The 26,666-nt window shown below is 38.1% G+C and overlaps 1 protein-coding gene across 1 annotated transcript; it reads right to left on the bottom strand.

Moving 5' to 3' along the window:
- Window positions 1–1,361: 1,361 nt before the first annotated feature.
- On the bottom strand, window positions 1,362–5,213 carry LOC140889697 (probable LRR receptor-like serine/threonine-protein kinase At1g74360). The gene is made up of 2 exons (XM_073297423.1): window positions 4,889–5,213; window positions 1,362–4,629 (listed from the first exon to the last, which is right to left on the bottom strand). The coding sequence occupies exons 1-2, from the start codon at window positions 4,962–4,964 to the stop codon at window positions 1,448–1,450; spliced, it is 3,258 nt and encodes a 1,085-aa protein (XP_073153524.1). The 5' UTR covers window positions 4,965–5,213; the 3' UTR covers window positions 1,362–1,447.
- Window positions 5,214–26,666: the final 21,453 nt, after the last annotated feature.

Here is a 26,666-nt window from a genome sequence, read left to right as displayed (position 1 = left end):
TCGGTGTAAACATATATAAGTTGATTGAATATTCACAATATCAGGTTTTGTGTTTCCTTTGAAGTTTAAGTTTTTGAACCTAAAGATACTTTGAACTTGAAATTTTGGTTCACGGGTCAAATATAAGAATTGCCGAGGTTTATTTTATGGGTGGAATAGGGTTGGGACCCGTCCCGTAACCTTTCTATCCAATTTTTGTCTTGAAAATAATTGAGAAACTATTTTTTTCTTTCGATTTCGTACCCGACACATTTCGGGACCCGAATATTTGGGATCCCGTCGGGTAAAGAGATTGAATCCCGAATTTTTTTTATTTTCAAAATTTGGTTCAAAAAACAAAAATAAATGTGATTATTTTATTAAAAAATACTATTTAGACTATATTTCTAAATAAAAAAATAAATATTCAACTTAAAAATATTTAATTTTAAAATATTTAGGAAAATGCTTCAATGTTTTATCAAGAGAATAACGTAATACTGTGGAAAGAATAATTGTTAATAAAATATTTAGATACAAATTGCTAGATAAATTTTGTTAAATGGATTGTCAAATTGCATATTTTATTCTACATATTTTTCTAATTAGATTAGATAATTCTAAATATAAATTAATTAAATTATTGATTTAATATTTTAAATAATACACAAAAATAAAATGTCATTTCGTGATTCTATTATTCGATCGTTCAACAATAAACACGTATGCGAATTAAGTCCATAATGAATTGTTATATGGGTTGAAATACAATAACATTTAACTCAATCTATTAATAAAATTACTAATAAAATATATTATAATATTATTTCGGGACGGGACGGATCGAAAATCCCGTCGGATAAGGTTTTATTCCCGATTTCTCTCCCGATATCAATCGGGATGAGAAAAATCACAAAAATTTGGGTAGAGAAAATGTCTGTTCCGATCAATATCGAAACCAAAGATTGGTAGTTGTGACTGTGTGACGCCCGGGGCTCAAGAAGCGGGGAGTGATCGCCGGTGCCAAGAGGTTGCACGGACAATGAGCGGCTCCTGAAAGGCTTCTAGGTGGAGGAAGACATGAATGAATCGATTCTGCCGGAATGAGAGGGATTCTGAGACTGTGTAGGTATGGGACTGCATAGTTGAGGAGAGCTTAAAAAGATTTCATATGTGCTACTCATATCAAGAAGGTGCATCTTCTTTTCGAAAGCTCATCACATAAGAACTCCAAAGTTAAGCGTGCTTGACTTGGGGCAATTATAGGATGGGTGACCCCCTGGAAAGTTTTCCAGGAAGACTCGTCTTGATACAGTGGGTCGTTTCAGACTGTTCCTCCTCTTTCTTAAAGTTTGCTAGTTGAAATCTAAATGGATATTTTCTTCAAGAACTTGATAATGTATATTTAGTTACATAAAGAATCTGGCAATAATGACTATACAGTGCTGAAATAAAAGTTGCACATCTGCTATCCTGAACTCACATCTGGAATTTGTCTACAAGAAATCTTGAATAACATAGCTAACACTTCCTTCATACTAGGCCTCAAATGAGGACTTTCGGCAGTGCATCGTAGACCGATTTTGAGCAATTCACTCATCTCTCCCACTCCTTCTTCAAGACCTGAAATCAACTTGAATACATTTTTTTCTTCTTCCACAACCCTTTTAGCCCATTCAATCAAACTCTCTTCGCCACCATCAATGGCTTGTCTTCCAGTTGCTAGCTCCATTACCAGAACTCCGTAACTGTAAACGTCCCCTTTTGTCGTTGCTTGCCATGTCTGTCCATATTCAGGTGCAACATATCCTACTGTTCCTGCCACCATTGTGCTCACATGAGTACCTCCAGCATCCACCACTCGTGCTAGCCCAAAATCCGTGACACAAGCCTTTCCATTCTTATCAAGAAGCACGTTACTAGCTTTAACATCTCTATGAAGTACACTTGGGAAACACTCGTGGTGTAGAAAGACTAATGCTTGTGCGACATCAAGTGCTACATCTAGACGACCCCTCCAATTGAGCCTTACACGATCTGTTATGAGATTTTCGAGGCTTCCCCCTTCCATGTACTCGTAGACAAGTAATTTCTCCATCCCATTTAGGCACCAACCGTATAGTGTGACAAGATTTGGATGCGGCCACCCAAATCCGTTTCCACTCAACAGCTCCATTTCAGCTTTAAATTCTTTTTCGCCTTCTAGACCGTCCGTTCTTAGTTTCTTTACTGCTACTTCCCTACCATCAGGTAAATTTCCTCGATAAACGATTCCAGATCCCCCTCTACCAATGATTCTGTCATCTGAAAAGCCTTGAGTAGCCTTCAAGATGTCATAATGTGTGAATGCCATTTTATCCAGTTGGATAACTTTCACCATGCTTGATTGTGAAGATGAACTTGAGCTTGATGCAAATTCAGTTTGATCACAAGAACCATGAGAAATATATCTTGATTTGTTAATCGAGCGTTTCACAAGGCTGCAACCCATAAGTGATGCACAAAATAGAAAAGTGAGGGTAAGAACAAAAGCCGTCAAAAATGAACTTTGAACTCTATTGTTCTTATTTCTTGCCTTCGTGCTTTCTGATGTTTGATTAGTATCATTTTGCATGAATGAAGGGAGACGTAACAGTGGATCACCAAGAAACGACCACTTATCAAAAGTTGCAAGTTGACCTGTATCTGGTATAACACCAGTTATATGTGGATTGTAGGATAAGTTAAACTGGTTCAGATCACTCCAGTTGCTGAAGCTAGCAGGAAATACACCCGAGAAATTATTATACGACAAATCCAGGTTCTGCAAACAATTGATGTTGCCAATCTGCCAGGGAATTTCTCCAGAGAAGGCATTTCTTGAAACATTGAGGACTACTAGAGACAAGTGTTCAATCTCTGAAGGAAGTTTTCCATTGAATTGATTGGATCCCAGATTCAGCACACTGAAATTGACCATATTTCCAATCTCAACCGGGATGCCACCGGATAACTGATTGCCACTGATCTGGACATATCCCGATATCTGATTAGCCCGAATCTTGGAACCCGGCAAGCAGATTGAAAATAGACCATCCCCTTTTAACAGCTTATCCCAAAGATTTCTACAGTTTTTACTTGTAAGAAGGTTGTATACGAAGCTAAATGGGGGATAATCTGCGGGAATCCACCTCTTCATAGCCAAGCATTCCCCTGAGCCAGCAGCAATCTGATCGTCATTTTGCCTATTGAACAGAAACGTAGGTGTCACATTCATGCCAATTCTTGTCAACTGAGATGGAATCCGGCCTGAAAGTTGGTTATTTGCAAGATTTAGCCATAACAAGCTGCCACAATTCCCTATTTCTTGTGGGATTTCACCGGTTAATGAGTTGTTGGCAAGCATCAACCACAGAAGGGAGCTTAAATTTCCTAAAGTCGGTGGGATTGAGCCGTTTAACTTGTTGTAGGAAAGATCAAGAGCTTGAAGTCCTGTGAGATTTCCGTACTCAAATGGTATATTTCCAGTGAACTGATTATAGGCGAGAATCAAGAGCTTTAAACTTGCCATTTGAGAAATTCCAAGTGGTAATGACCCTGAGAAATTGTTGAAACTTAAGTCCAATCTAGCAATTTGGGGCAGATTAAGAATCCCAGACGAATATATTCCTCCAGTGTATGCATTATAATGCAACAGGAGAAATTTCACTTGAGTCAATCTCCCAAATATCGTTTGTATATCTCCTCCAAAGCCATTTCTGCTTAAATCAAGAAACTTCATGTTTCTTAGGTCGATTAAAGTTTCCGGAATCTCTCTTGAAAAATTGTTTTTACCCAAGTAAAGTGCTTGCAGATTGGGTAATGACCCTATTTCTTTTGGAATTCGCCCGCTAAACTTGTTCCCCCATAAATTTAACACCTCCAGATTCTTGCAGTTAGAAATTTCTGCAGGAAATTCTCCATGAAACTCATTTTCAGACAATTCCAAGACACGAAGGCTGCAATTCTTGGTGAAAATCAAGGAGGGGACTGGACCTGAAAATCTGTTGTTTGCCAGCGAAAGCTCTTCAATACCATCAAATCCGGGCCTTATATCTCCCTCCAAATGATTTACACTTAGATCAACAAACTTCAAATTCTGACACTTTTCAAAGATTGCCTTCACGTCACCTGTGATATTATTACTAGAAACATTTGCAACTACCAAATTTTCGCATTTTCTTGGAACAACTAGCAAAACATCAACCTCAATTCTATTAATGGACAGATCAAGAACCTCCAAATTACCAAGTCCAGTCAAGTTAAGCTCCCCACTTATGATATTATGTGACAAATTCAAGAACCTAAGATTCTCACACCGGCCTAAATCTTCCGGTATGGCCCCACTTATCGTGTTTCCTGATAAATCGAGATACATTAGTTCGGTTAAAGCAGAGAAGTTACTAAAGACTTTTCCATTTATACTGCTATGGAAAAGGTCGATGCCAACCACACGATTCATGGTTTCATTGCAAGAAATTCCAGACCAAATGCAAGGTGATGAATCTTTTGGATTCCATTTCCTATATCTCCCTTGATTTGCAATGACTGGATTTTCTTGCTCCAGAAATGATCTGAGCTGCAACAGAACTTGTTTATCTGTCTCCAGTGAATCTCCAAGAACAACTTTTCCTGTGATTTTCAGACAGAATACAAAACTTTCAGTCCAAATCCTTGAAAAACCCACAAAATTGAAAGAAGGAAAAAGCTGTTTTCATGCAGAAGCAACACTTGAAATCACAAAAGCTCAGTGCCAAATGTTGCACAACGGGCGTAAGTGTGGAATAAATATAACTTTCCATCGAAACAAAGTTTGATCAAATTCTATGCTAAAAATATCAACAGTTAAATCCCAAGAAAGAAGTTCAACATTCAGAAAAGTGACGAGTACCTGCAATGAGAATCAAGAAACACAGAGAAGCCAAATGAAACCGAAAATGATCGTCGTAGTCTTCTTCTGACATCATTATAAGTTAAACTCAATCTTGTTTCTTCCCCAACTAGGAATAACCTTCAGCTAACAAGTTATTGGGATCTCATGCACGAGGGAATCGATCACAAGTAAGAAAAAACTTGAAATTATGAAAAATAACGGGTTTTAGTTAGACCAGTCAAATCTATGGATGCATGGACTTAGATGCAATTGCATGAACACGAGCTATTTTGTTTCTTGGCGGCATTTTTTGATTGGAATCAAAGTCTACGTACGAAAAAGAATTGAGTTGAGTCGAAAGTTTTGAAAAATATGGATTCATTGTGCTGTATAATGTTGATCAGACAAAAAAGAGTTTGATTTTTATTTCGCAACTTCGGGGAACTGCTAAAAGTGGAGCGCATATCATGAAGCCGCCGCCCATGTGGACCAGTTTAATTTCCATTTTCTTCTAGGCTAAATTTGAATTATCGACACTAATCCGATGGTAGCCCTTTCCTAGGTCGCCCCTTCCGCTACGTCGGCTCTCAACGAGAGCACCAATGTTAGGTTATAAAACCATGAGATGTCCATCCTAAAAGGCTTGCCTATTGGGTGAGGTTGTCTCATAAATTTATAACTAACTCTTTATTAGTTTAATATTTCAATGTGGGATATCATAACATCACAACTCACATCCATATTTGAACTCGTACCTTTTGATGGAAAACTTGTTTCCAGATATACTTTTATATATATATATATGCTTTTGGAAACGTTTGGTCTCATTTTTAATTAAATATTTCAAAACACTACTGAGAGAGTGCGTTTTTCTAATGTTTATGCATTGGTTTGTTCTCTAACTACACACATAAAATTTAACTATCTCAAACACTCTTAAAAAATTAAGATTACTAGCAAAAAAATTTTTAAATATTAATAATAGGGTTGGTTGTGTCGTATGTATCAAAAGATGTATAAGGACCCGATTTTAATATGTTAATTAATTTGTGTGTTACAAATATGTATTATTAAATATCGGTTTATAGACGATATTAAAATGCATATTTTATTTATAGAGCACACAAGAGTTGAAATAACTCGAACCGGGTCAAATTCTAACCCCGAATGAATAAAACCTATTAAACTAAATATGGATATACATATATACGACTCTCTATCTCCTCGTCTTTTCCACCGGCTTCTGCGCCTTCTTCTTCCTTTTCATTTCAAACTTTTCTCGTTGCTTCAAATCGCCGTATCTTTGCCGTCGGTAATCGATTTTCAAAAATAAATATAGTTCTGGAATCCTCGCGACGTAAGCTTTCTTTTGGTACCAATATTGTAAGGTTTTATCGCGTCGCTCGAAGCTCTAATTCCGACAGCCGCCGCCGTTCGCCGCCTACTTCGCCGCTTACTGCAGGAGGAAGGTTATTCAGGCTAGTTGGAGCTTTATTTCTTAGCTTTGAGGTAGATTTCGAGATTAGAGTTTTAAATTTTGGGAATTTTGATTCAATTGACTTTCGATAATTAATATTTGATTTATTATTGGTTGTAGGTATTATATCGGAGTTGATTGAAGGTATTGACTATTTTTCAGAAATTATTGGGGCAATATTTTGAATTTTTAGATTATTATAATTGGGGATTTTCGAATTTTAGTGTTTATTATTCATTAATAGAGTGTTTAGATGCTCTAGAAAATATAAATGCGAATTTTTGAAATTTGTAGGAATTTTCGGAAAAATTCAGATTGTTCTAATTTCGGTATTTCGACGTTTAAGAGTCGTATATTCGATATTTGGACATTGATAGGATGCTTTGATATGAAATATGAAATTTTGAAAATATTAGTTTGATTTTTAGATTTAGTTTCAATAATTCTCAGATTTGTACTAGGGATTAGGAATTAATATGCATAAATGGTTTTTCACAGGATTGGAGTATTCGAATAATACTTGAGATATTTCTGTGGTAAATTAAGTGTTGGTTGAGGTACGTATGAGCCGTTTAATTACGATGCCTATAATGGCATGTAATGATATTAAGTATTTTAATGAGTGATAACGTGTTTTATGTGCTTATGTGGATTATATGATTGCATTCACTCATTTACAATTTTTCATAGCACGTTGAGCCTTGACTCCTTTGATTGCTATTGATATTGATCTCTTGAGATGTATTGAGTCATCGATGGAGCGAGTGACATTATTAAGTGCACTCCTGAGTTAGCACGAGACCGAGCGGGTAGCAACAGTGCTCTCGATGCTACGTACGACACTCCTGATGACAGCATGAGGCCGGACGGGTATCTCCTTTCGCCCTCTGTAACGCCCCGAATTTATCTTAATTGAGTTAATCGGAGATTTCAGAGTTCAAGAGCCGACTTGATTTTGATCAGGATCCTTTTTGCAAATTTTAGATTTTCAGGGACTAAAATGCAAAAATGGAGATTGTTAGATATTTAATGGGCTTTTGACTTTTCTTCTCCATTCCTTCTCCTTCTTCTTCCTCTCTCCCTCGCCTCTCTCCTCCATAGACGACGCCCCAAACCCATTCCAAGCTTTGTGATTTCGATTTCCGGTCGATCCGTCCGTTGGAATTTAATTCTGAAGGCAGATTAGCGATCACGGCAGCGAGAGCTCCGTTATACCGTAAGTATTTCTTCGATCAGATACGTTTTGTTTTTCGGATGTTGTTAGAATCGACTGAGTTTCGAGTATGTTATTCTTGGCAGAGTTCTGATCATTTATTCTCAGTCAGTTTTGAATTTGAGCGTCGTTCGGAATTGTTTTGATTTTTGGTAGACTATTCGAAATTTGGGTTTTGGAGATTTGTTGGGTTTGAGCCATTTTTGGTTGCTTGATGGTGGATTTGAGTTTATTGGATTGATATTATACTGTCTATATTTCCGGTTTGATCAGTTATAGCCGTTATGCCGCCAGTTTGAGTGTTGGAATATCAATCGTTATATTGATGAGATTTTGGATTTAGGAGTTGGAATTGAGTTTGAATGGTTGATTTGGATGGATTGACATTGGAATTCTTTTATATCTCCTTTCAAATTCAGTTGCAGATTTTGGAGTCCAGAAATTACAGAATTCGAATCGTTGACGAATTGATCGAGGTTTGATATCGAGGTTACTTTATTATTTGACTTGAATCGAATGATGTTTGATTGAGCCTTTTGTGCTTGTAGCTTGTCCGGATTTCAGCTACGTCAATCAAAGAAGAGGTAAAAGACGACTTTGGAATGAAATAGGACGATTAACTCGAATCCGAAATGATTCGAGTGTCCTAGGGAAAATCACATACTTGCATGCTTCCTGGATTATATGTTATTAGTTTTACTGGAATCAGTTGAATGAGTTTTGATTTGCATTGCATTCATATTAAGCCAATTACCTTTGTTTTGCGGGCAAGAGAGACCCAAAAGAGTTAGATGTTCTGTGGACTATAGTTGAGTGACATTGGTTAGCAGATTTTTACCAATTGTCGAGAAACACTCTCTATATATGCCCAGAGTCTAGAGGAGAAAAATATGCACCGTCCACCTCGATCGGGAGAGCCGGTGTGTTGGTGATATTTTGTCCTCGGGATCCCAATTGAGAAAAGAGAACTTTTACCTTGTGATTATCCAAACTTGATAATCCTTGTTTTAAAGACATGCATTGCACTTTATGCAATTGATTTGGAGTTATTGACATGCTATTGGAACTCTTGTTTGGTTATTTCATATATCGAACGAAAATAACCAAACAAGAGTTCCAATAGCATGTCAATAACTCCAAATCAATTGCATAAAGTGCAATGCATGTCTTTAAAACAAGGATTATCAATTCTGGATAATCACAAGGTAAAAGTTCTCTTTTCTCAATTGGGATCCCGAGGACAAAATATCACCAACACACCGACTCTCCCGATCGAGGTGGACGGTGCATATTTTTCTCCTCTAGACTCTGGGCACATATAGAGAGTGTTTCTCGACAATTGGTAAAAATCTGCTAACCAATGTCACTCAACTATATTCCACAGAACATCTAACTCTTTTGGGCCTCTCTTGCCCGCAAAACAAAGGTAATTGGCTTAACATGAATGCAATGCAAATCAAAACTCATTCAACTCATTCCAGTAAAACTAATAACATATAATTCAGGAAGCATGCAAGTATGTGATTTTCCCTAGGACACTCGAATCATTCCGGATTTGAGTTAATTGTCTTATTTCATTCCAAAGTCGTCTTTTACCTCTTCTTTGATTGACGTAGCTAAAATCCGGACAAGCTACAAGCACAAAAGGCTCAATCAAGCATCATTCGATTCAAGTCAAATAATAAAGTAACCTCGATATCAAACCTCGATCAATTCGTCAACGATTCGAATTCTGTAATTTCTGGACTCCAAAATCTGCAACTGAATTTGAAAGGAGATATAAAGGAATTCCAATGTCAATCCATCCAAATCAACCATTCAAACTCAATTCCAACTCCTAAATCCAAAATCTCATCAATATAACGATTGATATTCCAACACTCAAACTGGCGGCATAACGGCTATAACTGATCAAACCGGAAATACAGACAGTATAATATCAATCCAATAAACTCAAATCCACCATCAAACAAACAAAAATGGCTCAAACCCAACAAATCTCCAAAACCCAAATTTCGAATAATCTACCAAAAATCAAAACAATTCCGAACGACGCTCAAATTCAAAACTGACTGAGAATAAACGATCAGAACTCTGCCAAGAATAACATACTCTAAACTCAGTCGATTCTAACAACATCCAAAAAAAAAAACGTATCTGATCGGAGAAATACTTACGGTATAATGAAGCTCTCGCTGCCGTGATCGCTAATCTGCCTTCAGAATTAATTCCAACGGACGGATCGACCGAAAATCGAAATCACAAAGCTTGGAATGGGTTTGGGGCGTCGTCTATGGAGGAGAGAGGCGAGGGAGAGAGGAAGAAGAAGGAGAAGGAATGGAGAAGAAAAGTCAAAAGCCCATTAAATATCTAACAATCTCCATTTTTGCATTTTAGTCCCTGAAAATCCAAAATTTGCAAAAAGGATCCTGATCAAAATAAAGTCGGCTCTTGAACTCTAAAATCTCTGATTAACTCAATTAAGCTCAATTAAGATAAATTCAGGGCGTTACACCCTCGATGCTACGTGTGTGGATTAGCAGTGATGATTCGAGGTCTGCTGCGTTCCTGGCACGGGTGGCCACTGAGATTATTGTGATACGTTTCGTTTGGACTCCATTTGGTATCCCTTATTCTATTGATACCTGTCACGCGTTACATTACATTTCATTGCATTGTACTTGATTTTATTCATGTCATTTATATTTGTCGTAATTTTTCTAGTTCTTCGTACTGGGGTCCGACCCCTGTTTTTTTTTTATGTTGTGGTTGTTTGTGATTCCATAGCAGGTTATCCAGGGGGATTTGACGCGTCTGGTGGAGCGTCATCTAGTGGTACCCAGTGAGTCGAGCTTGGAGTCATGTTCCCAGATATATGTATATATCAGTTTAGCGAGTTTTATATTTGCCGGGGTGATGCCCTGTGTATCTGTATCGATATTTTTGGACTTTGTTTTGAATTGGTATTTGTGTGATCGAGCCTTGTCGGCTCTGCATGTGTTTAGTCCTGGCCAGTGCGGCTATAGGTTTGTGAATTTGAGTTGTGACTCTATTTTCGAATATATATTGCTGGTTGTGTTGTACAGGTTTTTGGGATGTCTTATTTACGAATAGGTCATGCCGAATTTTCTATAGGCCCAAAACACAAATTTTTAACTCGTTTTCGCTGTTTACATTAATTAATCCTGGTTGTTTGATCATTAAATATTAAATCAGGACACGGGCCCTTTCATTTGGTATCAGAGCGTATACTGGGATATGCTCGAATTAGAGTTTAGTACACTCGAGTTTAGACACTAACAAAATGGTTGCGTATGTGTGTGACTACTTGTTCTTACGTGACTTGCTTGTTGTGTTTATTATTTGAACTTATTTGATAGAACCAGTAGTTCTTGGCTTCAGAACTTAGTTTATGAATTCGTATTAGAACTCTGAGTTTCTATCATAGTTTTCTGTTCGTTAAGATATTTCTGCCTGTATTTAAAGCCTTGTGTCTTGTAGAATGGCACCGGGAGGAAGAGGTAGAAAAGGGAAGGAAGTTGTAGAAGAGTCTGCAGCGGAAAATATTAAAAATATTGATGATATTGTCAGGGGAAGACGTGGTCGACCAGCTGTTCAGCCTCCGAAGAATGTGGAATTAGAGGTGGAACAACATCCACAGGTAAATCCTGACAAAGGAAAAGCGGTTCAGGCTGATGCTGATCCAGTGGCCCAATTGACAGAGAAAATGGGAGGAATACGATTAATAATTTCTCAATTCCAGGAATTGCGTCCTCAAAAGTTCTTTGGCAATGAAGGAAGTGAGAAAGCTGCTAGTTGGTTGAAAAGTCTCAACAATATGTTTAATGGACTAGAGTATCCTGATGAAATTCGACTGAAGTTAGTTCCTTTTCAACTTAAAGACCGTGCGCAACTTTGGTGGGAAACGACGACAGAAACACTTTCTGATTCTGGTGAAAAGATTACATGGGAAGTCTTTCGTACTCAATTTGCACAGGAATATGAACCACCATCCTATTATTCTGCTAAAGAAGATTAATTTAATATGTTGGTGCAAGGCAATAAATCTGTTGCTGACTATGCTTCTCAGTTTTCTGCTCTTTTGCCTTATGTCTCACACGTTGCAAAGAATGATCGGTCAAAGCTTTCACACTTTTTGAAGGGGCTTACACGAACAATCCATATGTTGGTAACTACTGGAACTCCATCCACTTATATGAAAGCCGTAGAAAAGGCAAAAAAGATTGAAGCAAGTCTACTCAGGGGTGAACCACAATCAATTCCAGCATCTGTTCCTCAAGGAGCTGGAAGCAGTTCACAGACACCAATGGGTTTACTTCCATATCAGCCTACTCAGTCTTCTCAGCAAGCGAAGAATCCTTGGTTTAAACTGCGAGGAAAACAATTTAAAAAGAAATAGCAGTCCAGTTCATCGAGTTCCAGTGGTAGTCGTGGTGGAAGTTCAGTTGGATCGACTAGTAGAGTGTACTGTGATAGATGTGGTGGTAACCATTTGAGTGCACATTGTACAGGATTTTCAGGGACTTGTTTTATCTGTGGTCAGGTTGGACATTTGGCCAGAGCGTGTCCAAATGCGGGAAGACAACAGTCTCAACCACAACAGTTTGGTCAGTTTCCTGGAAGACCATCGTTCAGGCCATATACTCCTGTACCGCAGTTTGCTCCTACACAGCCTTATGTTCCGGTACAACCAACTCAGCAGCCTAGGTACTCATCTCCTCAGAGTCAGCAACATTTTCCAGGGCCACAGCAGGCTCAAGTCCATGCTATGACTCAGGATCAGGCACAAGATGCACCTGGGGGAGTTATTGCAGGTATTTATCATATTTTTGATTATCCTGCACGTATCTTGATAGACACAGGAGCATCTCATTCATTTTTATCTGTTACATTTGCTGATGAGCATGAGATTGCTTTTACTCCGTTGTTGGATACTGTGTCTGTTGCTACTCCTGCTGGTGTTTTCTTGATGTCTAATGAGATAGTTCTGAATTGTGTGATTAGATTTGAGGATAAGATCATGATAACCAATCTAATCAAACTAGCTATGTCTGATTTTGATTGTATTCTGGGTATGGATACGCTGATGAATTATAGAGCTACTGTTGATTGTTTTCATGGAATTGTGAGATTTAGACCGTATTATGGCAATAAATGGAATTTTTATGGTAATGATTCACAATCTCGCATTCCATTAGTATCGGCAATGGAAATTTTTAGATTATTGTCGATAGAAAATGAAGGATTTATGATTTATGCTCTTGATGTGACAAAGGAGGAGAAATTGAAAGTTTCAGATATTCCTGTCGTCAAGGATTTTTCTGATGTATTTCCTGATGAGATTCCGGGTTTTTCGCCTCAGAGGGAAATAGATCTTAGTATTGAGTTGATGCCAGGGACAAGTCCTATTTTTCGAGCCCCATATCGATTAGCTCCAGCAGAATTGAAAGAACTTAAGACACAATTGCAAGATTTGCTGGAAAAAGGTTATATTAGACCAAGTGTGTCGCCTTGGGGTGCTCCAGTCTTGTTTGTGAAGAAGAAAGATGGAATGATGAGAATGTGCATCGATTATCGGCAATTGAATCAGGCTACTGTGAAGAATAAGTATCCTTTGCCACGAATTGATGACTTGTTTGATAAGTTGCAGGGTACATCTGTATATTTTAAAATTGATCTTCGTTCCGGATATCATCAACTTCGAGTTCGAGAGGAAGATGTTTCCAAGACAGCATTTCGAACACGTTACGGAAATTATGAATTTTTAGTTGTGCCTTTCGGGTTGACTAATGCTCCAGCGGTTTTCATGGATTTAATGAATCGTGTGTTTTGAAAATTCATAGATCGATTTGTTATCATGTTTATTGATGACATTTTGATTTATTCTAAGTCAAGGAAGGAGCATAAAGAACATTTGACATTAGTACTTCAGAAACTCAGAACATCACAATTATATGCTAAGTTTCGAAGTGTGAATTTTGGTTGGACAGAGTATTATTTCTAGGACATGTGATATCAGCTCAAGGGGTGTCTGTCGATCCTAGTAAAATTGAATATGTTCTTAATTGGTCTCGACCAACCAATGTCTCTGAGATTCGTAGCTTTTTGGGTTTGGCTGGCTATTACAGGCGTTTCATCAAGGGATTTTCCGAAATAGCTAGGCCTATGACTATATTGACTCAAAAAGATCGACTTTTTGTGTGGACTGGGGAATGTGAAGCTAGTTTCCATACTTTGAAAGAAAAACTGACTACGGCTCCGGTACTAGCATTACCTTCAGGCTCAGGTGGCTTTGTTGTTTGTACAGATGCTTCTTTGAATGGACTGGGTTGTGTTTTGATGCAAAATGGACGCGTGATTGCATATGCATCTCATCAATTGAAACCACATGAGACTCGTTATCCAGTTCATGATTTAGAATTGGCTATCATTGTGCATGCATTGAAAATATGGCGTCATTATCTGTACGGTGAACAGTTTGTGATTTATTCCGATCATAAGAGTCTGAATATTTATTCACACAATCTGATTTGAATATGAGACAACGTCGAAGGTTGGAATTACTTAAGGATTTTGACTGTGATATTCAATACCAGCCAGGAAATGTGAATCAAGTTGCAGATGCTTTGAGCAGAAAAGTTTATACTAAGATGTTAGCATCTTTAACTATTTCTAAAGTTCATGAGCATTTGAGAACTTCAAGATGGACTTATCGAGCTAAAGGTAATCATTTCATAGTTTCATCTATTCAAGTTGAAACACGAATAATTTCGAAAATCAAAGCAGCACAAAAGACTGATCCATATATTCATCACTTGAAAGAATTAACTCCAGCTGGTCAGTCAGGGAAATTTCTTGTTGCTTCTGATGGATGTTTGCGTTATAATGGTAAAATTGTGGTTCCGAATTTGATAGATTTGAAAGAAGATATACTACGAGAAGCTCATTGTAGTCGACATAGTATACATCTTGGAATTCGAAAGATGTATCATATTTTGAAAGCCCATTATTGGTGGGAAGGTATGAAGAAAGATATTTTTGACTTTGTGGCTAAGTGTCTGACGTGTCAACAAGTGAAGGCTGAAAGAATGAGACCAGGTGGTATGTTACTTAGTCTTGAAGTACCACAGTGGAATTGGGAACACATTACTATGGATTTCGTGACACACCTAACTCGATCTAATCGTGGTTGTGATGCCATTTGGGTTATTGTGGATAGATTGTCTAAATCTACCCATTTTATTCCATATGATCGTACTTGGACATATACGAAAATGGCAAAAATGTACATTGATCAGATAGTGCGATTGCATGGTGTGCCAGTTACTATAGTATCAGACCGTGATCCCATATTTACTTCTAAGTTTTGGTCTAGTTTGCAATCAGCTTTGGGTTCTAAATTGGCCATGAGTACTGCCGATCATCCACAAACAGATGGTCAATCTGAAAGAACTATTCAGACATTGGAAGATTTATTACGAGCTGTTGTGATGGATTTCAGTGGTGGTTGGCAAGAATCTTTAGCTTTGGTGGAATTCTCTTACAATAATAGTTATCAAGTATCTATCGGGATGACACCATTTGAAGCCTTGTATGGCAGAAAATGTAGATCTCCGATATGTTGGGAAGAAGCAGGAGAACGACAGTTGTCGGGACCAGAGTTTATTCAAGAGATGAAAGAAAAAGTTGAACTGATCAGGAAAAGAATGAAAGCAGCCCAGGATCGTCAAGCCAGATATGCTAATAACAGGCGTAGACCTTTAGAATTTCAGGTTGGCGATTTTGTTTTCTTGAAAGTATCACCATTTCGTGGTACTATGAGATTTGTGTTGGAAAACTGTGTTCAGATCAATTAGAATTGATACCCTGTGCAGCGGAAGTTTAAAAATTTATTTTATTAATATGAAACGATTCCATATCTGGGTATCAAAACTTTTACGATTAAATTTATGTAAGTAAAACAAATAATCACTATTAAATATTTTACCTTAAAATCTCGAAGCGAGATTATGGACACCAACAGAATTTAATCTGCTCTTCTTGTAAATCTCGGGAACTGATGGCGTCACGATCTTTCTCCGGAATTAGGTCCACGAATGAAAAACAGAAACCCTCTGATTGACTGCACTAGAAATCAATCAGAAGTTTGCGTAGAGAATAAACAGATATGATCTGTTAATTCAGAATTGTAATTTTTTACAAAAATCACAAGACTGAATTTTCTCCGAAAAGGGACAAGGATTTTCGAAAATTTGATGAATGAATTCTTCTTTAATTTTCGAACCCACTACATGTATTTATAGATAATTTCTAGACTAGGTTAAGTTATAACTGTGTTAGGACTCTAACTCCTTAAAGCCCACAATCCATAACTTAAGCCCAACAAGCCAAGCCCGTTGTTCTAAAAATTAATATAAAATTCATCGTGACTCCGATTGATAAACTGATTTTACCAATGTGCACAGAAACCATTTCTGCATCTTTTAAAGTCAAGATAATTTTTCTGAATCCGAATTCAGTGATTTCCAAAAATGTCCATCCCTATGTCATTTTAGGAAATCTCACTCCCTTTAGTTAAGAAGTTCAACTTCTCTTTCATTAAATTTAACTCTTTAAATTTAATTATCTCTACGGGATTTTAGTAATCCATTACTTGTGTAACCCTCAATGGTTCAGAAATACAGCTAGCCGTGGGCTCACAACTCCTTGTGACTCGGAACAACAATTTTCGACTTACCCATCGAATCATGGTAAGAGCGCCTAGCAACATCGCCCCATGATTCCCTAGGTATTACTGATAGTGCCTGCAAGAACCAGTAGATTTTGGTTAACGTACAGTACGGTCCCTTCATCCATATATCCCGATCGAATCAACAACCATTGGTATATCGAGAGTCGTTTGAGATTCGATAACTATGCATAACATCTTGGAGATCTATTAGTGACATCGCATGTGTTACTAGGAACACCAAGTAACCTAAAACACATCATGTACTCTGGCCAGAGATTCGTCACACTAATATCTCCTCAGATCGCATAGCATATCCACACTCGCGAGTATGTGGTGAATCTTTGACAACAAAGCATCGACTCCTATATGTGTCGTAACTGTACCCAATCCCGACACCTGATGACCCCAATAGAGTCGGTAAACGAGTCAAAGTACAGCACTAGCATATAGAGTCTCAATGATGTTTCAAGTAATAAGGACTAATGGTGTACAACCAAAACCGCGGACTTTATCCACTCGATAAGTGATAACCACTTGGAAAGTTCGAATAGGGTAGTTCGATCATTCATCATATGAATATCCATTTGCATGCTTTGAACATCTCTATGTTCCATACCAATGAAACGTGGTACTCGGCATCGCAAATGCTAGTCTCAATCTCGAGCGATCATTATCCTTATTTGCGGACGGCTCAATTGACTAGGAACAGTTTAGAATATACAGTGACTATAAGATGTGTTTCATGATAGCCATCCCCATGTGCTACCACATCTTACATACACTATAGTATATTCAAGGTCTTTATCAAAACAACAATAGTATATCATAATATAACAATATGAAGAAAGATAAAGTCAATGCCATTATAAAAGTGTAAATTATATTAAACAAAAGATTGTTTTACATAGAGTCATAAAAGCCCTTAGCCACAAGTTGGCTAACTGGGCACCCACTCTTTCAATCTCCCACTTGCCCTAAAGCCAACTAGTCATACTACGTAATCCCATTGCTTCGCGATGTTTGTCAAACAATGGTCCTGACAAGGGCTTAGTAAGCGGATCAGCGATATTGTCTGTAGAGGCCACTCTCTCAACACTGATGTCTCTTCTTTCCACGATCTCCCGGATGATGTGGTATTTCCTCAGTACGTGTTTGGAATTCTGATGAGACCTTGGTTCCTTTGCCTGAGCAACGGCACCCGTGTTGTCACAGTACACCGGGACTGGACCAACAGCTTCAGGAATTACACCCAACTCTTGGATGAATTTCCTTATCCAAACCGCCTCTTTAGCAGCAGCTGATGTTGCAATGTATTATGCCTCAGTGGTGGAATCCGCTGTGGTGTCCTGCTTGGAAATCTTCCAAGAGGCAGCACCGCCATTGAGCACGAATACAAATCCAGAGGTTGATTTCGAGTCATCCACGTCACATTGGAAGCTAGAGTCGGTATAGCCTTCCAACTTCAATTCTCTCCCTCCATAAACCATGAACAAATTCTTAGTCCTTCGCAAGTACTTAAGAATATCCTTCACGGCTTTCCAATGCATTTGACCGGGATTGGCTTGGTATCTGCTCGTGATGCTCAGAGCATAGGCCACATCCGGTCTGGTAGATATCATCCCATACATGATACTACCTATGGCTGACGCATATGGCACGTGTGTCATCTTCTCTATCTCTTCGTCAGTCTTGGAACACATAGAATTGGATAGAGAAACTCCATGACACATAGGTAGATGTCCTCTCTTGGACTCATCCATAGAAAACCTTTTCAATATGGTGTCGATGTAGGTTGATTGAGTGAGCCCTATCATTCTTTTAGATCTATCTCTATAGATCTGAATTCCTAAAATATAGGATGCCTCACCTAAATCCTTCATCGAGAATCTACCTGATAACCATATTTTTGTTGACTGCAACATCCCTATATCATTCCCCATGAGTAGGATGTCATCAACATAAAGTACTAAGAATGTTACCGCATTCTTAACTACTTTCTTGTACACGCATGATTCCTCCGGGTTCTTGATAAAACCAAAATCCTTTATCGTTTCATCAAATTTTTGGTTCCAAATTCTTGATGCTTGTTTGAGACCATAGATTGATCTCTGAAACTTGCATACCTTATGCTCGCTTCCCATGGATGTGTATCCCTCAGGCTGCGTCATATAGATCTCTTCCTTAATGTTTCCATTAAGAAATGCAGTCTTTACATCCATTTGCCATATCTCATAGTCATACCATGCTGCTATGGCAATAAGGATTCTTATGGACTTGAACATTGCGACTGGTGAAAAGGTTTCATCATAGTCAACTCCTTGTCTTTGAGTATAACCTTTTGCCACCAATCGTGCCTTGTAGGTCAACACCTTTCCATCAGGCCCAAGCTTTCTCTTGTAGATCCATTTGCACCCAATTGGAACAATTCCATCGGAAGGATCTACTAAAGACCAAACTTGGTTAGAATGCATCGAGTCTATTTCCGATTGCATAGCTTCAAGCCATAAATTCGAATCCGCATCAGAAATTGCTTCCTTGAAGTTTCTTGGATCACATCCAATGACGGGTTCACTTTGATCTCCTTCAAGAAGAAGACCATATCTAATAGGAGGCCTAGAAGTCCTCTCGGATCTCCTAGTAATAGGCGTGTCTTGTGATGATTCTTGAGGTGTAGGATCACTATTTTGTATCTCGGGTTCTTCTCGAATTTCTTCGAGTTCCATCATCTTGCCTTTCTTATCCAATAAGAACTCCTTCTCCAAGAAGGTAACATTCCTTGAAACAAACACTTTTGTTTCAGCAGGATGATAGAAATAATATCCGATTGAATTCTTCGGATACCCTACAAAATAACATAAGGTGGATCGTCTATCCAACTTATCTTCCACTGTCTGCTTCACGTAAGCAGGACATCCCCAAATCCTCAAGTACGAATACTTAGGAGCTTTGTCATTCCATAACTCGTATGGTGTTTCTGCTTTAGTGTGGACGTTGTTTAACAACAATGCCGCCGTTTCAAGTGCGTAGCCCCAAAACGAAGGTGGGAGCTCAGTGAAGCTCATCATAGATCGAACCATGTCCAACAAAGTTCGATTGCGACGCTCTGAAACACCATTAAGCTGAGATGTCATAGGAGGAGTCCACTGAGAGAGAATCTCATTCTCTTTTAGATAGTCCAAAAACTCGGTACTTAAGTATTCTCCACCTCGATCCGATCGAAGTGCCTTAATACTTTTACCTAGTTTGTTTTCTACTTCAGCTTTGAATTCTTTGAACTTTTCAAATGCTTCAGACTTATATTTCATTAAATATAAATACCCATACCTAGAATGATCATCAGTAAAGGTAATGAAGTAAGTGTTGCCACATTTAGTACCAATCCTAAATGGACCGCAAACATCTGTATGGATCAATTCCAACAGATTTTGACTACGCTCAGGTTTCCCTTTGAAAGGAGATTTAGTCATTTTTCCCTTTAGGCAGGACTCACAAGTAGGTAGAGAGTTAATATCAGACATATCAAACATGACCTCTCCCACTAGCTTGTTCATCCTCCTTGAGGAAATATGACCTAGCCTAGCATGCCAAAGGTTTGCCGGGTTTTGACTATCGTCCTTCCTTTTAATTGTTGTTACCGGTTTATCAACATAATTAATTGGAACGTCTTTTAATTTTAAGCTATATAGATCGTTTTCAAGTTGTCCATTTTCAATCAAACATTCATTCTTGTAAATATTGCAAATCTCATTCACAAAATTGCAAGAAAAACCATCTCTATCAAGCATAGAAATAGATATAATGTTTTTGACCAAATCCGGAACATATAAAACATCTCTAAAAAATAACTTAAAATTGTTCTGCAAAACTAAATAAATATCTCCTATAGCTTTGGCTTCGACTCTAGAACCATTCCCGAGCCTTTGCTGGGTCTCACTCATCCTTAGCTTACGACTTCTTGTCATCACCTGCAAATCATTGCAGATGTGAGATCCACATCCGGTATCCAATACCCAAGAAGAAGTATTAAGCGAAACATTTATTTCAATGTAAAACATACCCTTTGCAGTTCGCAACTGTTCGAGGTATTCCTTGCAGTTACGTTTCCAATGACCGGGTTTCTTGCAGTAATGGCAAACGTTTTCATCTTTTATTCCAATTGAAGCCTTGGCCTTTCCCTTCTTATTTGGTACAATCTTCTTGGGCGGGGCAGAACGTTTCTTACCCTTTCCACTTGGTCCTTTCTTAGAATTAGAAGAGGAGCCAACCAAGAGTACCGGTTTATCCTTCTTTAGTGTGGCTTCATATGTGACAAGCATATTGACCATCTCTTCAAGGGTGGCCTCTATCTTGTTCATATTGAAGTTCATCACAAAACCGTCAAACGATGAAGGAAGTGATAGAAGCAACAAGTCCGCGCTAAGTTCATGCTCCAAAGTCAAGTCGAGTGTTACCAACTTTTCAATGAGCCCAATCATGCGCACCCCATGCTCACGGACCGAAGTCCCATCTCGCATGCGGCTCGTCATGAGCTCTCTGACGGTGGCATACCTCTCCGACCTTGACTGAGTTCCAAAAAGTTCCTTGAGGTGCACGTGTATGTCAGCAGCATTCACGGCATCCTCAAATCGCCTCTGGAGTTCATCAGACATTGAAGCTTGCATATAGCATTTAGCCTTGATATCATGGTCCCACCATTGATCAAGTTTTGCCAATTCTTCCGGACTTATATTAGCCGGTGCTTCCTTTGGAGGATTCTTTTCTAACACGTAGAAAATTTTCTCCGAGTTTAGAATAATTTTCAACTTACGGAACCATTCCGTATAGTTTGCGCCATTCAATTTGTTTTGTTCGAGAATTGAAAACAGTGGATTGCGTGGATTCATCGTAATATAATACTGAAGATGAAACAGACAATAATCAGTGATTTGTTTAATTAATTTACTAAGATATAAAATATGGCGAATTTTATTTTATGAATTACACTCCCACTATTTTAACGATTTCACTACCCTCTAGTGAAAACGGGAAACTGTTTTCTTTAGTGAGAACATGGAGTCCAATTGACAAATCATGATCCCGAATAATATCAGCCAACCATAATTTTCAAAAGGTAGAGCCCAATTACTTCTAAAGTAACCCCCATGTTTTTACCTCATGTCCAATAAGGGCCCAATAATATGACGCCGTTTATTGTGACACGTCAAGATAACCCATCAATATTAAGTTGTGATGGACGGTCGCCATGTGGATCCCCCAATAATATGAGCCAATCCCATGGGAGTTCCACCCAACTTACAACATGTGTCGATCCAATGTACAGCTTTCCGACGAACGGGCCCCCCCAATAATATGAGCCGGACCGTATCCGCGGGTAGCATCTCATACATTGATCGTTGATGGAAGGTAGTAATATTTAAACAATATTTAAATTCTCTTTTATTAATCTTGATATCAATTTTAAATCATATTTAAAATGAGGGATTTTTAATTTTGAAAATTTGTCTCATCATGCAATTTATGTATGCTTGCGGGATTCATACAATTTAGTCTAAACATGCATATATCAATAATATCATATATTATTTAAGGATGATCGATCCCATTAACTAATCGACCCGTGGTTGCCAATCACGAGTCTAAGTCCAATCCTAGGTGATATGCAAGTATGCAATGCAATCCTATTACATTGTGCTTCCAATTTACATTTCTTCGGTCTATCTTGTCTGCTGGGCTCACCATTTCTTCAAATCTTTGTCTCCCACTAAGTCTAATAAATTTACAATAAATTTCGATGAGAGATATGGGATACATTTTTAGGGGTGGGAACGGGCCATAAACCAGGCCCACTTTTATTACATATGACAATCATATTGGGCTATAAACCAAGCCCATTAATAAACACCAACAACAATAAGACAAATGTAAATCACCTAACATACACCTAAAACATTGGTCATGGAAATCGATCATCCTTTATCCAATAATTAATTTAATAATTAAATAATTGGATAAACATGCAAAAGCATCATAATTTAAAAGATAAAATCATATTTTATCTTATCCATCCATAAGATCATATCTTATCATCAATTGTACCAAAATAATTAATTTTATAAAATTTAATTTAACGGATAAAATTTATAAATTTTTCAAAAATTCAAATTTATCCAAAAATCAATTTTAAAATTTTTGGACTCGAACAATTCGATCCAATGCTTCGTGAACCAATCAAAAGCAATTTTCGATCGGATCAAAAACTAGAATTTCAAAAATTAAAATTTTAATTAAAAATTAAAAATAATTTTTTCGGGCTGCCCGGGACAATCCCAGGCAGCCCGCGCCCCAAAAAGGGGCCCGGGCTGGGCAGCGACAATCGCTGCCCGATTTTTCCATTAAAATTTAATTTTAAATTTTCGTTTTGTTTCAAAAACCAAGGCTTAAAAATTTTGTACAATCGATTAATTTAATCGTTTGATCTGACCAACCTGGCTCTGATACCACTGTTGAAAAACTGTGTTCAGATCAATTAGAATTGATACCCGGTGCAGCGAAAGTTTAAAAATTTATTTTATTAATATGGAACGATTCCATATCTGGGTATCAAAACTTTTACGATTAAATTTGTGTAAGTAAAACAAATAATCACTATTAAATATTTTACCTTAAAATCTCGAAGCGAGATTATGGACACCAACAGAATTTAATCTGCTCTTCTTTTAAATCCCGAGAACTGATGGCGTCACGATCTTTCTCCGGAATTAGGTCCACGAATGAAAAACAGAAACCCTCTGATTGACTGCACTAGAAATCAATCAGAAGTTTGCGTAGAGAATAAACAGATATGATCTGTTAATTCAGAATTGTAATTTTTCACAAAAATCACAAGACTGAATTTTCTCCGAAAAAGGACAAGAATTTTCGAAAATTTGATGAATGAATTCTTATTTAATTTTCGAACCCATTACATGTATTTATAGATAATTTTTAGACTAGGTTAAGTTATAACTGTGTTAGGACTCTAACTTCTTAAAGCCCACAATCCATAACTTAAGCCCAACAAGCCAAGCCCGTTGTTCTAAAAATTAATATAAAATTCATCGTGACTTCGATTGATAAACTGATTTTACCAATATGCGCAGAAACCATTTCTGCATCTTTTAAAGTCAAGATAATTTTTCTGAATCCGAATTCAGTAATTTCCAAAAATGCCCATCCCTATGTCATTTTAGGAAATCCCACTCCCTTTAGTTAAAAAGTCCAACTTCTCTTTTATTAAATTTAACTCTTTAAATTTAACTATCTCTACGGGGTTTTAGTAATCCATTACTTGTGTAACCCTCAATGGTTCAGAAATACAGCTAGCCGTGGGCTCACAACTCCTTGTGACTCGGAACAACAATTTCCGACTTACCCATCGAATCATGGTAAGAGCGCCTAGGAACATCGCCCCATGATTCCCTAGGTATTACTGATAGTGCCTGCAAGAACCAGTAGATTTTGGTTAGCGTACAGTACGGTCCCTTCATCCATATATCCCGATCGAATCAACAACCATTGGTATATCGAGAGTCGTTTGAGATTCGATAACTATGCATAACATCTTGGAGATCTATTAGTGACATCGCATGTGTTACTAGGAACACCAAGTAACCTAAAACACATCATGTACTCTGGCCAGAGATTCGTCACACTAATATCTCCTCAGATCGCATAGCATATCCACACTCGCGAGTATGTGGTGAATCTTTGACAACAAAGCATCGACTCCTATATGTGTCGTAACTGTACCCAATCCCGACACCTGATGACCCCAATAGAGTCGGTAAACGAGTCAAAGTACAGCACTAGCATATAGAGTCTCAATGATGTTTCAAGTAATAAGGACTAATGGTGTACAACCAAAACCGCGGACTTTATCCACTCGATAAGTGATAACCACTTGGAAAGTTCGAATAGGGTAGTTCGATCATTCATCATATGAATATCCATTTGCATGCTTTGAACATCTCTATGTTCCATACCAATGAAACGTGGTACTCGGCATCGCAAATGCTAGTCTCAATCTCGAGCGATCATTATCCTTATTTGCGGACGGCTCAATTGACTAGGAACAGTTTAGAATATACAGTGACTATAAGATGTGTTTCATGATAGCCATCCCCATGTGCTACCACATCTTACATACACTATAGTATATTCAAGGTCTTTATCAAAACAACAATAGTATATCATAATATAACAATATGAAGAAAGATAAAGTCAATGCCATTATAAAAGTGTAAATTATATTAAACAAAAGATTGTTTTACATAGAGTTATAAAAGCCCTTAGCCACAAGTTGGCTAACCGGGCACCCACTCTTTCAATTTGGGCGTAAAGGGAAATTAGCTGTAGTGACCCTGCATGGAATCACCTACTAACTGGCAACTAATAGCATGCATTAAACTTAATACAGCAATATACTTAACAGAGTAAAAACGTGCGGAAACTTAACCATAAATTACATATCAGCTTAGTAATATAATTCAGGCTTAAATCTGTAATGATACAACCATATCGAAATTCTTAAAATAAACATCATACAGCTAACAAATCATGTTGTATAATAAAATCCTCAAGGCTCCTGCTCCCTAGTCCTGCCTTGAACTACCAGCTCCGTCCATCCTGCGACCTGCCCCATGGAATAGGGTGTCCAAGATAACAACTAGGACGTGAGCGCTACGCCCAGTACATAGACATGAGTAAACATATGTATATAATGCATGCTACATGATGACTGGTAAAAGATCATCTGAAAAGTCATGCTCAGAACCGGCGCCATATGAGTGATGCCACCGCACGGATCAACCTCTGGGTGCAACCACACTCGTCTAGTACACCAGAGTAGACAGACATAAATGCCCCCGCCGTCGCGGTATTCTCAGTGACAGACTATCGAGTATAGAGCTGAGCGGCTCTATAATCAGGTATAACAAGGTATAGGCTCAACGTGTATATGCACATGACATATGAGTATAGAAAACAGTAAATCATACATCATGCCATATAATAATGCCAAATAAATGCAACATATAAACATGTATACTCGCTGGCAATCTCAGTCAATGTGTACGTACCTCTAGGCTAGTTCAAGTAAAGTAGATCCTAGGTTCCAAGCCTATATTCAAAAGTTCACCGTATCACTACACAAGTTCTATAAGCCTTAACTAAGCTAATAAGTACTCCCAAAACTTAAATCGATTCCCGGACCATACCTTCGTCCGAAGTAAGCCCTTTGAAGACGCTAGTCCCGGATGACTATAACCACAACTTGGTTATTCTAGAACTTCGATTATAACCGATAGGGCCCTCAAGTGTATATCTCACACTATATAACTGAAGAAGGAAACTCGGGAATTCGTAATTGAAATGAACTCAAAACTGCTCTATTTATAGCCAAATTTCTCGGCCAGGATCGGAACTTCCGATTTCGGGATCGGAGCTTCCGATCCAGCTCATTGCGTGCATGTCTGCCATGCCAGGATCGGAACTTTTGATCTACGATCGGAGCTTCCGATCTGCTCTATGATCGACACTTGTCAAAACTCGTGACTGAGTCATCGATCATTGCTGGCAGCTGGGGATCGGAACTTCCGTTCCAGGATCAGAGCTTCCGTTCCAGGATCGGAGCTTCCGTTCCGATCGGAGCTTACTATCTAGGATCGGAGCTTACTATCTGGGATCGGAGCTTACTATCCGGCCCAAAATTAAAAAATCCAAATTTTACTTCTGAAGTCCAATAACACTCCGAAATTGGTTAAATACCAACCCTTAATCATGTTTAACATATTATTATCTTAAAATGGTTTCTGGGTTACTACATTCTCCCCACCTTTAGATATTTCGTCCGCGAAATAACATCTAAAGACAAATCAAGATAACAATATGAAACATCAAACCATGTCTTATTATAACAACGGTAATTACATCTTACATGGTAATCAAAAATACAAAGCAAACAACTCAGGATATTCTGCTCGCATACGACTCTCAGTTTCCCAAGTTGCTTCTTCAACGCCTCGGCGCTGCCACTGTACCATCACAAGTGGTATAGTCTTGATCCGAAGAACTTTTTCCTTCCTGTCTAGGATACAGATTGGTCGTTCAACAAAAGACAGATCTGGCTTTAGCTGAATATCAGTAGACTGAATCACATGAGATTCATCAGCTATGTACTGTCGAAGCAACGACACATGAAAAACATTGTGTATACTGAAAAGAGATGGCGGTAAAGCCAAACGATAAGCAACATCTCCGATCTTCTTCAGTATCTGGAAAGGCCCAATGTAACGAGGAGACAACTTGCCTTTTACAC

The sequence above is a fragment of the Henckelia pumila genome, chromosome 1 (genome assembly GCF_033568475.1).
Source record: "Henckelia pumila isolate YLH828 chromosome 1, ASM3356847v2, whole genome shotgun sequence".
NCBI classification, from domain to species: Eukaryota; Viridiplantae; Streptophyta; class Magnoliopsida; order Lamiales; family Gesneriaceae; genus Henckelia; species Henckelia pumila.
This window is presented reverse-complemented; position numbering and strand designations above follow the sequence as displayed.

Coding starts and splice junctions, on each gene's coding strand:
- LOC140889697 (XM_073297423.1), bottom strand. CDS start 4,964: ATGATGTCAGAAGAAGACTACGACGATCATTTTCGGTTTCATTTGGCT. Junction 4,630..4,888: donor TTTCTTGATTCTCATTGCAG/GTACTCGTCACT, acceptor TGAAAATCACAG/GAAAAGTTGTTCTTGGAGAT.